This window comes from Leptonotus elevatus, chromosome 2 (genome assembly GCF_054856555.1).
Source record: "Leptonotus elevatus isolate MCC_2025b chromosome 2, RoL_Lele_1.0, whole genome shotgun sequence".
Lineage (NCBI taxonomy): Eukaryota > Metazoa > Chordata > Actinopteri > Syngnathiformes > Syngnathidae > Leptonotus > Leptonotus elevatus.
Window position 1 is genome coordinate 37195232 of NC_141240.1, and position 12269 is coordinate 37207500.

Sequence of the window (12269 nt, forward strand, 5' to 3'; positions counted from 1 at the left end):
GGCACATCAGAGGAGTTTGGATTAAACTGTGGGATTATGCTTTAAACGTTCATCATTTTATCTCATGCGCTGTTGGACAATGACATCAGTGTTTGGCAGATGAGCGCCACTACTGCGTGGGCAAAGATGGAGGGGGTAAAATAGAGAGACAATGAAAACCTTCCACTTCCGTTATTGATAATGTGAATGTAAAGCATCATGCGGAAGCCTGGTGACCCGTCGTGCGTTAGGAGGGGTCACTAAGGTCACGGGTGAGGTGTTTGGCATGTGATGTTCAGTGTATGTGTACGTGTAAACATAGCCAAGGCGGTCGGTGTGCCTGCTGACAGATGGCTACTGCAATGGCGCAGGAACTAACGCCTGGGTTCAAGCGTATGTTTTCTCAGATTATGTAGAAACTAGAGAGGCAGTATAGTCGTGTTTTTATTAGGGGTATTAACATTTGTGTGTTAATTTTGAGTTAATTTAAAATTCCTTTAACTTCACAATTTTTTTAAATGTAAAAAGCCTGTAAAGCCTGTAAAGCCTGTACGAGGGGAATTCCAGTCTCAACACAGCAGACACGTCCATGTCAAAATTTAGCAGTAAAACATTTAATAATAATGCATATATTTGTGGAGACTGGGGTCAAGCTGTATTTTACAATTTTAAAAATGTGCACAATTTCACAATTTACTTAATGTTAAAGATGAGATAGCTTTTAATATGAAAAGAAAAATGCACTGAACCTGTCTTACAAATGCAAATATGCCATCTAGTGGCAGAAAAATGACCTCAACACAAATCAATATCACACTTTAAAGTACATCTTTTAATATTAACTCAATTTTATGCATTATGAAATTACTGTATCAATGACTAAAAGATACAGCCATATTTCTATTTGTTTAACATTTTTTCCCAATAATTCTATGTTAACAAGAGTATAAAAACTTGTACATTTGGAACATGTATAAAATTTGCGATTAATTGTGAGTTAACTATTGAAGTCATGCAATTATTTACGATTAAAAAATGTAATCGCCTGACACCCCTAGTTTTTATATTAGTATCTCACAAAAGTGAGTATATTCTTCCCATTTTGTAAATATTGTTTTCATGAAATACTTTGCTACGATGTAAAGAAGTTTGCTTGTATTGTAGTGTAAATTTCCTGTCCCCTCAAATTAACTCGACAGCCATTATTGACTAAACTACTGGCAACAAAAGTGAGTACACCCTTAAGTGAAAATGTCAAAATTGGGCCCAACTATTCATTTTCTCATTTTCTCTGACTTGTTAGTAATACAAGGTCTCAAACTCTCTCACACCTGTCATTCAATGTTCAATATGGCATTTTGTCATAAAGAGCTCTTTAAGGTAAAAAAATAAAAAAAGAATTGCCGCTCAACATAAAGATGGCCTCAGCTATGAAAAGATTACCAAACTCTCCATTTAACTTACAGTATGTTTTCCCTCTAAAAGGCATTACATGAATGACATGAATGGCTCCAATTATATACTTAGCTCATGATATACGTAAGAAGTAATACCTTGCACACTTGTGCTTTAGTGCAAACATTTACAGTTTTCATTCCCACAGTCATTCACCTGGAGCTTGCGGCAGGCACTTCATTCAAGAGATGTCCATGTATGTGATAGATAGAGCGAGAAGGGTCAACAGAGAGAAAGCAAACGGGTTAAAACTTAGCAAATAATAGCCTCATCAGTGAAGGTTTCTGATGGTTGTGCACTGGTGCCGACAATGGAGTGTATTTGAAATCACTGTCTTAATGAGGAACACTGTCAGGACATGCGTATCCTTAATGCGTGCAAAAACCTCACGTTACATCATTCAGGTAGAATCTGCACATGATCTGGTTGGTTTTGACATTTTGGGGACATACTGTATTGTATCGCGCTTGCTGTCATTAGGGTTACTGTTGAGCGGGAGCCTATCTGAGCTGACTTCACCATCCAGCCAATAGCAGTGCACCTAACAAAACTAAAAAACTAAATCAAATAAAAACTCTACTTAAATAGAGAGTAGTGAGAGAAGTGAAATCTATTGCACAGAAATGTTTGAATAATTGTACTTAAGTAGAGAATCACTGTATTTTACCGGCATCAGGTATTGATAAATTAGTATCTCTTACAAAGCTTCTTAAAATGACTTTACTGTGTCTTTTATGTAACAAATGGTGCTTAAGTCTACCTGTAAATTTTTGACAAAGATAAAGGTCAAAACTGTGAAGATCGGGCTTTGGAATGAACATCAAGGGACAGAAATGTACCCAAGTTATACATTCCCCTTTCTGACAGCAGCTTGGTAAAAGTGGACACTGGACAGTGTTGACGATATTGTCTCTAAAACCTGTCCACACACCACGTGTCGCCAAGAGAGTGCCGGCAGGACTCGTAAAAGGCAAACTGAGGTGTGAGAGAGCCATTATGTTTTGTAGAGAATGGCTGTATTCTTAATGAGAAGCACCTCCGTGGGTGCTGTGAAACCAGGCTGAAAAACACACTTATCATTAAAACGCCTGCGCTGCTGGGGGAAAGAAGAAAAAAACACGGAAAGAATGTGGTCAACTAAATTGTGCCATTAAAGAGGAAGCAGAAGCACAGCTGTGTGGATGAAAGTGAACTGCATCATTGGTTTTGAGGACTCACAGCAAACATGTCTTTGTGCCAAATGTGTCACTCAGAGCTGGCAGGCAGGCTTCAAGGCCAACAGCCATTGAAAGAGGGACTGAAAGCTTTGGCTCTTCTTCGCTCGCTCACACACGCTATCTATCTATCTATCTATCTATCTATCTATCTATCTATCTATCTATCTATCTATCTATCTATCTATCTATCTATCTATCTATCTATCTATCTATCTATCTATCTATCTATCTATCTATCTATCTATCTATCTATCTATCCATCCATCCATCCATCCATGCATCCATCTCTATCCAGATATAAGCCTAGCCAGTGATAGCCATATCTACCTGGCTATCTTGCTAGCTCTCTAGCTAGCCATCTATCTACAGCAAACACAATTACGAATAAGTTCAACGGATGGTGACCAGATTTTCAAAACTAAACTAAACAATTTCACTGAAAATTAAATATTGTATACAATAAATCACAGCAGGGACTATTTACAACACATTTAATCGCTAGTCAATCCGGTGACCGGTGGTTATGCTAAATTAGGGTGACCAAACCTTATGTCCTGTTCGGGCGTCCGAGGGTTTTATAAATTCTTGAAAATGTCCGGTTGGCATTGTGTTACTGATAGGAGGTGATGTACACTGTGTAAGTGCGACTGGTACCACAATTTCAAAGCTGGGGCAAGTTTCCTCTTTTTTTGGAACTGGGAATATGGTCACCCTAGCTAAATGCTATCTTGGTTGACAGTTCAACAGCGCTAAACCAGTCACCGTTATCCAACTGTTTTTGCTCGGTCCCGGCAGCTATTGCTCACTGTAATATTGGGAATGAGCCAAGAAACAAGTTCTTAAGTAACTGAAGCATAAGGCTTTTACCACGAAAGCAGGAAGTAGTTCTAGTTCCAGTATGATAAAAACATGGGACGACTGCAAGTGATTAGATGCGGATGAGAATGCAAACATGAAAGTAAAAATAAATAATTTTTAACGGTTTACCATATGACTCCCTATGATAACTGTGTGATTGACACACGGCAAAAAAAAAAAAAAACGGGACATTGGATGCGTAACATCGGGACAAAACAATGGCGTTGGCGAAATCCACTGGGACTCGGGACCCAAGGCTCAAAACCAGGAATGTCTTGGTTTAACCGAGATGTCTGGTTACCCTAAGGATCCATCCATCCATCCATCCAACAAACATTGTTACGAAACTGCAGCTTAATCACAATTAGTGATTTCAAAACAGCAACTCCCTGTCATAATGCACTTAATTGTTTCTTATTATTATGCATGCATGCTAAAAGGACTGAGCACATGGATTTTCACCCATATTTTCTCCCTGCTGGCTTTCATTTTGAATACAATCCCAAACAGCCGTGAATCTACCCATGCAACATGTACTGTATCTTATTTTGGCATCACGTACATGTTCAGGACATGCGTGCGCCGCGCACCCCCTACCCCCCCCCCCCCACACACACACACTTTGGTGTTTTTACTGGACAGCGTCCCGTTTCCGTTTGACGGAAGCTCAGCTTTCATCCCGCCAGCCCTCTTCTCCCCTTCTGTCACCCACCAGCATCCCTCATCGCTTCATTGCTCATCCATTCTGCTTTTCCTACTTTTTTCTATCACTTCTTTTTTTTTTTGTCGTTTTCAAGCTGGTCTCCGTTCTCGTGTTTGTCTCCTTGCACAGGCCTTTATTCAGCTACGTTTTTCTTGATAATAACTAAAATACGTTTTTATGTCAATAACTATGGCATTGTACACCCATGTTGTCTTTTCTGTTTGTTAGTCAAATGATGCATTCAAAAGAACAAGAAATTGAAGAAAACATGAAAACATCCCCCTATGACTATACACCAACTCCCATGTTGAGAGATAATATTGTGATATAGAATGCTTTGTTTCCCATGCCTAATGTAGCATAGAAGAGTTGGCCTTAATTGGCACAGCTATATTTGAGTTGTAATATAGGGCGACCATCGCCTCCTTCACGTCAGCACTGGTATGGGACACATTAGAATACCTTTCAAAATTAAATGGCTTTTAAATAAAATCACATAAAAGGAGTAAACAAGCGTGATTCCAGAAGCTTGTTTTTATCTTCTATATATTAATATATATTTTTAATCAGACCTGGGTCAACTCAAACGTCTGTTTTCTTCCACATTGTGGTTCTCATTAGTTTAAGTTTGTAACCAACCGGACTGTTAGAAGACGCTCAGCGAGACGTATACGTACAGAAATACTGTTAATTAAATTTACAAATGCAGAAAGAAGGCTTTCAGTGCTGACAGTTTCTATTCTTGTCCTGTCTGATCAGTGATATTTCCCAGACAAGTCCACAATTACGTAGCACCTATATCCTCTATTTCTTTCCTTTTGCAGTACTTTTCCCACATGTAAAGGTGGATCATCTTACGTCACACACAGGCCTATGCGCAGATGAATTGAACTGATGAATTACGTATGAATTAGTGAGCATGATTGTGTGAGGAAATAAGGAAACAACACCTAGTTTTCCATACTCAAGGTTCCGTACATGCGTTATATATATATATATATATATATATATATATATATATATATATATATATATGCATCTCAAATTTGGTTCCTGTTGGCTTATGTTGTATGACCTTTGCCTTCATGAAATGCAACGCACCTGCTTCTCGGTTGAATAGCAGATGAAGACACTATCTTTGTCGCAATTCGTGCGCTGTGTTATTATTGGTGGAGCCATGCATTATAGGCGTGGAGGGAGAACATTGCATTTGTGAAGGAGCATTCGAATTGGCACAACCTTGGCGCAATATTCCGACATTATTCAGCCGCCGAAAGGTGCAGCGGCAACAGACAAAATAAACAACCACACAATAGAGGTGGAGTTCTTTTACCTTACAGGAATTGCTGGCATCCTTGCAACACGGGGCCTTGAAAATGTGGTGTCAGAGAAAGGAGGAAGCAATCATTGAAATAATCAGCCTTTTTGATATTTTTTTCCGACCAGCTGGATGGATTCCTTATGCAAAGGACAAGTGCACACTAATACAGATTTTAATACATTTATGAATCAAAACTGACACATAGAAGCCTTTTAAGCCTCGGAGCACAAATAAAAGATTTCCATTCTCATTTTGTATCTCCAAAAAGAATTCAAAAAGTGCTAAGGATTGAATCGATTGAAATCAATTAAAACCAAGTCAAGGGAGGCTGCTATAAAATGGCATATAAATAAAATGCCTTGTAATTTCCTTTGGGATCGTTCAAGCATGTACTTAACCCACTTCAAAAAATAATTAGAATAAAGTTGTGGTTAAGTGAGGCCAATAGAGACGAAAAACAAACTTCGCCACTTCACTAGCAACTGGCAAGCTGTCTGCCCCAACGCGACTGATGATTTTAAGTCAGGATGAGATTGATTTGGAGGCCCTGTGGGGATCCTGAGCGTGCGAAGGAAGTGAATGGTATACACGACAAGAAGAAAAACTTTGTGGCATGGAAACTTCAAATTGAGAGTTGGGTAAGAAGGTGGGAGGTGTGATGTCTCCAGATTCCTGAGGTTATTAAAATGGCTCTTTTCAAGGACTCCAGCAATGATTTGGGTCAAACTATTTCCTCTTCCTCATGAGAAGTACCAAAAAAGTGCTGAAAAAATCTTGGTATGCTCGTCCCCAGAACAAATCTCAGGAATACAGATTTGTCTTTAATTCAAATTTGTCTTTAATTCCCCTCTTTGTTTTTCCAATTATTTTGTTTTCCTTTTTAAGCAACACTTCTGCCGCTATCTACCATAGCCTGCTGGTGTTGTGTTGAAAAACAACATGCAATTCAGCCTGCATGCATTCATTTAAAAGTACAATAAAATACATCCATTAGGCATCGTTTTTATTCCAAGCTCTAGCAGGTGGCCATTCTCATCTTCCACCTGTTCTTCTAAGCCTTGACATCACGTTTATGACGTGCATTTATTTTTCGACTGTGTGGATAATATTGTTTAGGTTATGGCCACCTGAAGAGAATTAAAACAACTGGTGAACTTGAGATTGTCCTTTTCTGCCATCTGGTGGTTCAAGTTTTCTAGTCACAAAGCTTTCATTTAAATATTGAAACATTTACTACCTCAGTTACCTATTGGAATAGGCTACTGAACTACAAGCTATGGACCAGTAAAAAAATAAAAAAATAAAAAATATATAAAAAAAAGTAAAAAAAAGTACAAATTAAAAATTAAAAATTAAAAATTAAAAGATAAGCTCATTAGTCTACCTTATGATTTAGAAAACCTTTTGTGTCATCATAAATGTTAAAAATATAAAAATAAATGTACCGGTAGCAGCCCACAGTAATATTTTTCTATTATTATTATTATTCTATTTAACAGTGTTGACAAATGTAATTGAGAATTAAGCTTTGCTGAACTGAAGTTTCTCACCAGGGAAATTTAGCAAGCTAAGCTAGCTCAATTACATCAAAGTTTTAATATTGAAACAATTTTTAATTGTACTTTTGGAGCATAATAAATGAACACGTTGCTTAATTCTATCAACATATTTCTCCTCAACTACTTTTTAAAGTTATAAATTACTACTATTTAAATAGACCAGACGAATTTTGTTTTGAAGAGACGCAAACATGAAGTTTTATTCTACTGCAAACAAAAACAAGTTGCTAATGCTATATTAGCTAGCTGTTGTGATGATTAGCTTACCTGCTGTTGTGTTAAGGTTGAGAAATACCTGAATGTGTGTCCAAAATATGTTGTGTTATGTTGTGTGACTTTGAGGTCTAAATAACATGAATTTATTATGGTATGGAAAAGGGATTTATGAGACATTCACATCTCTGCCGTCTCCAGCTCTGCGCTTTCCATCCCGCTCGGCTGCATTATCAGATTATTCGTAAGCATCTTTTTATTCACTTTGTTGGGCAGCTAGGCCCATGACGTCAAATGGAAGAGATGCATGAAAGGTTTAGAACGGCCTGATGTAATGTTCTCCTGTGGACAGAGTAGCTTCACAACTGAAAAGCTATTTGATGTTGAAAATAATTATATTTGAGTTTTACTAGCCAAAAAAAAAGCAGTGGATGCAGTAAAAACTTGCTGGAGACTGTTGTTAGTTTCCTGACCTGGACAGGAAATGAAATGTCTTCTCAATATTGCATCGGTCACATGTTGGCCTTTCTTTCTTTCATTTGGTGCGGCAGTGGTTAAAATTTACAAGGAGAAAGTGACACCTATGGTTCATCTGACACTCTTGTTATGGGCCTGCTATTCACTGATGATTGATTTCACTTCTCAGAATAGAATTGTGGACATTTTGATATTACTTTAAATGAGGACACTCTGATTTGATGTAAAGAAAATGATTTCCACAGCTAAGAGATGCATCCCTGACAACGTTTCTGATTGTGGTTTGCTTTTGGCAGGCCAATAACGATCCAGGCTCTATTTCCTGGCTGGCATGGCAGTGGGTGTGGAGTGATGTGAGTGGAATTTATCCCTGGAGCCGCTGTGTTGGACTTGTCTATATATACGACCCAAAAGCCACTCTTTGCTCTTGCCTTGCTCGACGCCTCTCGGGGACCCTCAGAAGCTCAGCTTCTTTCGTTGTGCTTTTGCACACGCAACAACCCAAAACCATGGCCCACCAGAAACAGATGAGGTAGGAGGAAACCTGCTTTCTTGTTTTTATTTTATTTTTTATTCTGTTAATTTTGTTGCAATTTTGCAAACTAGCCACAGTGACTTAAATGGTTTTAAAGGTTTTTGTGATATAAAAAATGAGATCTAGATAAATCCTCTCATCTCATCATTAAGGTGACCTATAAGCTGTACAAATCATTTGATTTTGTATTTATCTTTTCGATAGGGGAAGTAAAAATAAACTGAAACTAAATGAACTGAAATAATTTAGTTGAACAAGTTAACAACACCAAATGAACCTGTCTCATTGAAACTCATGTTAAATGGGAGTCCGCACACACCTGCCACCATTTAAAGTGCTTTTAATTAACTACAAACAAATGTCAGCTGTTTTAGTAGGCTTTTCCTGACATAACATGTTGTCACATTTGCGTTGGAGAGACTTTGTTATTATCCAATGAAACCATTATTTTCATTTCACTACTTGAAAACAAAAAACAAAAAACAAAAAAACATAAATATTTTTTTGGAAAAATCGATTAAAGTGTCACAAAATGGTGGGAAAAAGTTTTGCCATGATTTATTTTCACAAAAACATGGCATTTGAACTGGGGTGTGTCGACTTAAAATAAATAAATAAATAAATAAATAAATAAATGAATGAATAAATAAATAAAATCCACTGTCCACATATAATAAGATCAGTAATGATTGGTATGCGCATTTGTGTTTGACTTCTGAGTCCAGCTTACCAGCCAAACTGATTAATGGAGGAATTGCAGGCATGGTTGGAGTCACCTGTGTATTCCCAATCGACCTGGCCAAGACACGCCTGCAAAATCAACGAAGCGGGCAACAGCTGTACAAGAATATGTAAGAACCGCCTCCTGACACGTGCATGTATACACACAGACGCACAAGCACACACAAATCTTTTTTGAATATTTGAATTTATATTTGATGTTGCTATAGCAATATACGGTGCATCTTCTAAATTATAACATCGTATATGTTTATTTCAGCACTGTAGTTCAATCCAAAATGTGGACCTCCTATACAATTTGTATTCATTATAAACAAAGAAAATATTTTTCAGAAGACCAATTCCTAAGTTGTGGATTTTTTTGTTTTGTAATTAATTTTGAGTTTTTGGTTACTATAAGCAGTGATCACCATAATGCTGTAAAACAAAATCACAAAATATTTATCTCTGAGTGTAATTAAAATATATGATTCATAAGTTTCACTTTTTAAATTGAATTACTGAAACAAATTAGGTTTTTCACCAAATTATTATTATTATTTTTAGATGTCCCTGTACTGTTTATCGGTATTATGCGCCTGAGTGTTAAGGGTAATCTTTTCATCTCTGCTTTAATTTTCCAGTTAAGTCAGCTCAAGGAAGCGAGAAATGAAAATAATCAAATCAAATCTAATCAACAGCAATCACTCTCAGAGCATTACCAGAATTAATACTTTATTTTTTTTTCTGGTAGGCTGGACTGTCTTATAAAGACAGTAAAATCCGAGGGTTACTTTGGCATGTATCGAGGTAAGCTTAATTTAATTGTTTGCACGACTGATTGGTAAAATAATAAGCACCTTTTAGTCAACATAATTAGCATGATGTAGCTCCAAACGCCATAGACTGAGTGAATTGTTGTCGTCACCTCATCCTAGAATTTAACAAGGGTGTGTAGACTTTTTCTATGGACTATTTATCGTAGTCTTTTTATTGACCTTTACTAAAACCCACCTTGTAGGCGCTGCCGTCAATCTCACCCTAGTGACTCCTGAGAAGGCCATTAAACTCGCTGCCAACGACTTTTTCCGCCACCAGCTAAGCAAAGATGGGTGAGTCACACAGAAGATCTGAATCTTGCTTTTGCAACGTGTTGGTATTAAAGTCCCTTATATGTCCATGCGTCATCAGTGGTAAGCTGACGGTGTTTAAGGAGATGTTGGCTGGATGCTGTGCAGGAATGTGCCAGGTGATTGTCACCACGCCCATGGAGATGCTGAAGATTCAGCTCCAGGATGCCGGCAGGCTCGGTGAGGTTGGCAATAATTTAGCACAATGCGCCGCTCTGTTTGCATCGTTTACAGAATACAATGGACCCCCACATGCTTGCAGTTTGGCACAAGCAGATTTGCTTATTCATGATTTTTTCCCATTTTTTTTCAATATATTATTATTATTTTTTTTTCTTTTTGAGGGGGTTTCAGGTTTTTCCCTCCATCTGTCATGGAGAAGACATAAAGAATGCTTAACGGTGTTTTTTAAAAATAATTTTTGGGGTTAAATTTATATATATATATATATATATATATATTTACAGATTTTTTATTATATGCAGGGAAGCATAGTACTTCAATAATATTAATATTTTCAGTGACATGCTAAAGTGTCGGAAAAGTACCAGAAAGATTATACCTGCTTATGTAACATAACATCCTCCTATTAAAAACCCCATTGATTAAATAAGGAGTAAGAAGAAACTGTTTGATGAAGTAACTCTGCTTTCTCCAAAAGCGGCACAGCAGCGAGTAATGCCCAGTGTGGCAGCAACTCTAAAGATGGGTGTGACTAGCACTGTCCTTAGTCGTTCCTACAACGCAAGCCCCGCGCCTCAGGTCAGGACAGTATCAGCCACACAGATTACCAGAGACCTACTGAAGACCAAAGGTGTCACCGGATTGTACAGGGGACTCGGGGCCACATTAATGCGGTGAGATTACATTTAACACACACTTGAACCTGGATCACCTTTTTCGATGCCTAACATGTTTGTTTGTCGCTTCTTTAGGGACATTCCCTTCTCGGTCATCTACTTCCCTCTTTTTGCGCACTTGCACCAACTCGGTCAACATTCGCCAGAAAACCCATCGGTGCCCTTCTATTGGTCTTTTGTGTCCGGATGCTCGGCTGGATCCGTCGCAGCCGTGGCTGTCAGCCCTTGTGACGGTCAGTGCTTGTCATTTGAAAGAAACGTGTACAAGCAAGGCAAACTCAAGACTGATTGCGTTTATCTGTGTCTTGTTTCAGTGGTCAAAACAAGACTACAATCGCTGAAAAAGGGAACCAATGAGGAAACGTACAACGGAGTGGTTGACTGTGTCAGGTAAACTTTCAGAAGGAGCTGAATCCTAACAAATGCCATGTATTGCTACTTCAAAGTGATATGAAATGTTTATTTCCTTTCATTGCAGAAACATCATGAGAAAAGAGGGCCCCTCTGCTTTTCTTAAGGGGGCCAGTTGTCGGGCCCTTGTCATTGCCCCTCTCTTTGGCATCGCCCAAGTCGTGTACTCTGTAGGAGTTGGAGATATGCTGCTTGGTTACACACCTTATAGCATTTGTTCTGCGTAGACAGCTTGGCATTTCTGGCATCCCATTAATAAAGGGGAAAGAGGCAAGGAGGCAAATTTGGAAGGGGCAAGATGGCTGTTTGTACTGTATGTGGTGTCCACTGGAAGTTGAACAAAAGTCATGTGTCCTCCGTTGGAACACTCAATAGTCAAACTTTCTGATGCGAAGTGTCACCCTACCCCAAAGTGCACGCAGCGCTCGCGTGGACGCATTTGTGGCCGTAGAAATGCTGATGCGTCAGTGTTGAGTAACTCGAGCCAGGGTGATCCTGGGCCCTCTGCAACAGCACTCACATAATTCAAGTGTTCAGCTGTCTTTACTACTCAGGTTAGTACAGTACTTTCTCAACTGAGGGGTCATCCAATACTGTTGTCTATGATGTCATAGAGGAAATTAGGTACTATTGTGGGAAGCGTCATTTCGGGTCATGTTCAATACAAACAAATAATGAAACTAGGGATGTCGTCGTCGTCATGTCACGATATTAAAAGCAGCACATCTGTTAAAAAAGTCAGGTTGATTTCCATTTGCGCAGTTCTAGCACCTTCTGGTGGCTAGTTTTTTAGTGCTGTTTAATTTTTACAATTGATGTTTTGGCCTTTCT

The 12269-nt window shown here is 38.4% G+C and overlaps 1 protein-coding gene across 1 annotated transcript; it reads left to right on the plus strand.

The window, feature by feature from the left end:
- The first annotated feature begins 8207 nt into the window (after positions 1-8207).
- Positions 8208-11917, plus strand: LOC147179853 (mitochondrial glutamate carrier 1-like). Its single transcript, XM_086069008.1, has 9 exons — positions 8208-8314; positions 9043-9168; positions 9792-9847; positions 10059-10149; positions 10229-10347; positions 10829-11024; positions 11103-11260; positions 11342-11417; positions 11506-11917. Exons 1-9 carry the CDS (start codon positions 8292-8294, stop codon positions 11663-11665), a joined length of 1005 nt encoding a protein of 334 aa, XP_085925134.1. The 5' UTR covers positions 8208-8291; the 3' UTR covers positions 11666-11917.
- The last annotated feature ends 352 nt before the right edge of the window (positions 11918-12269 follow it).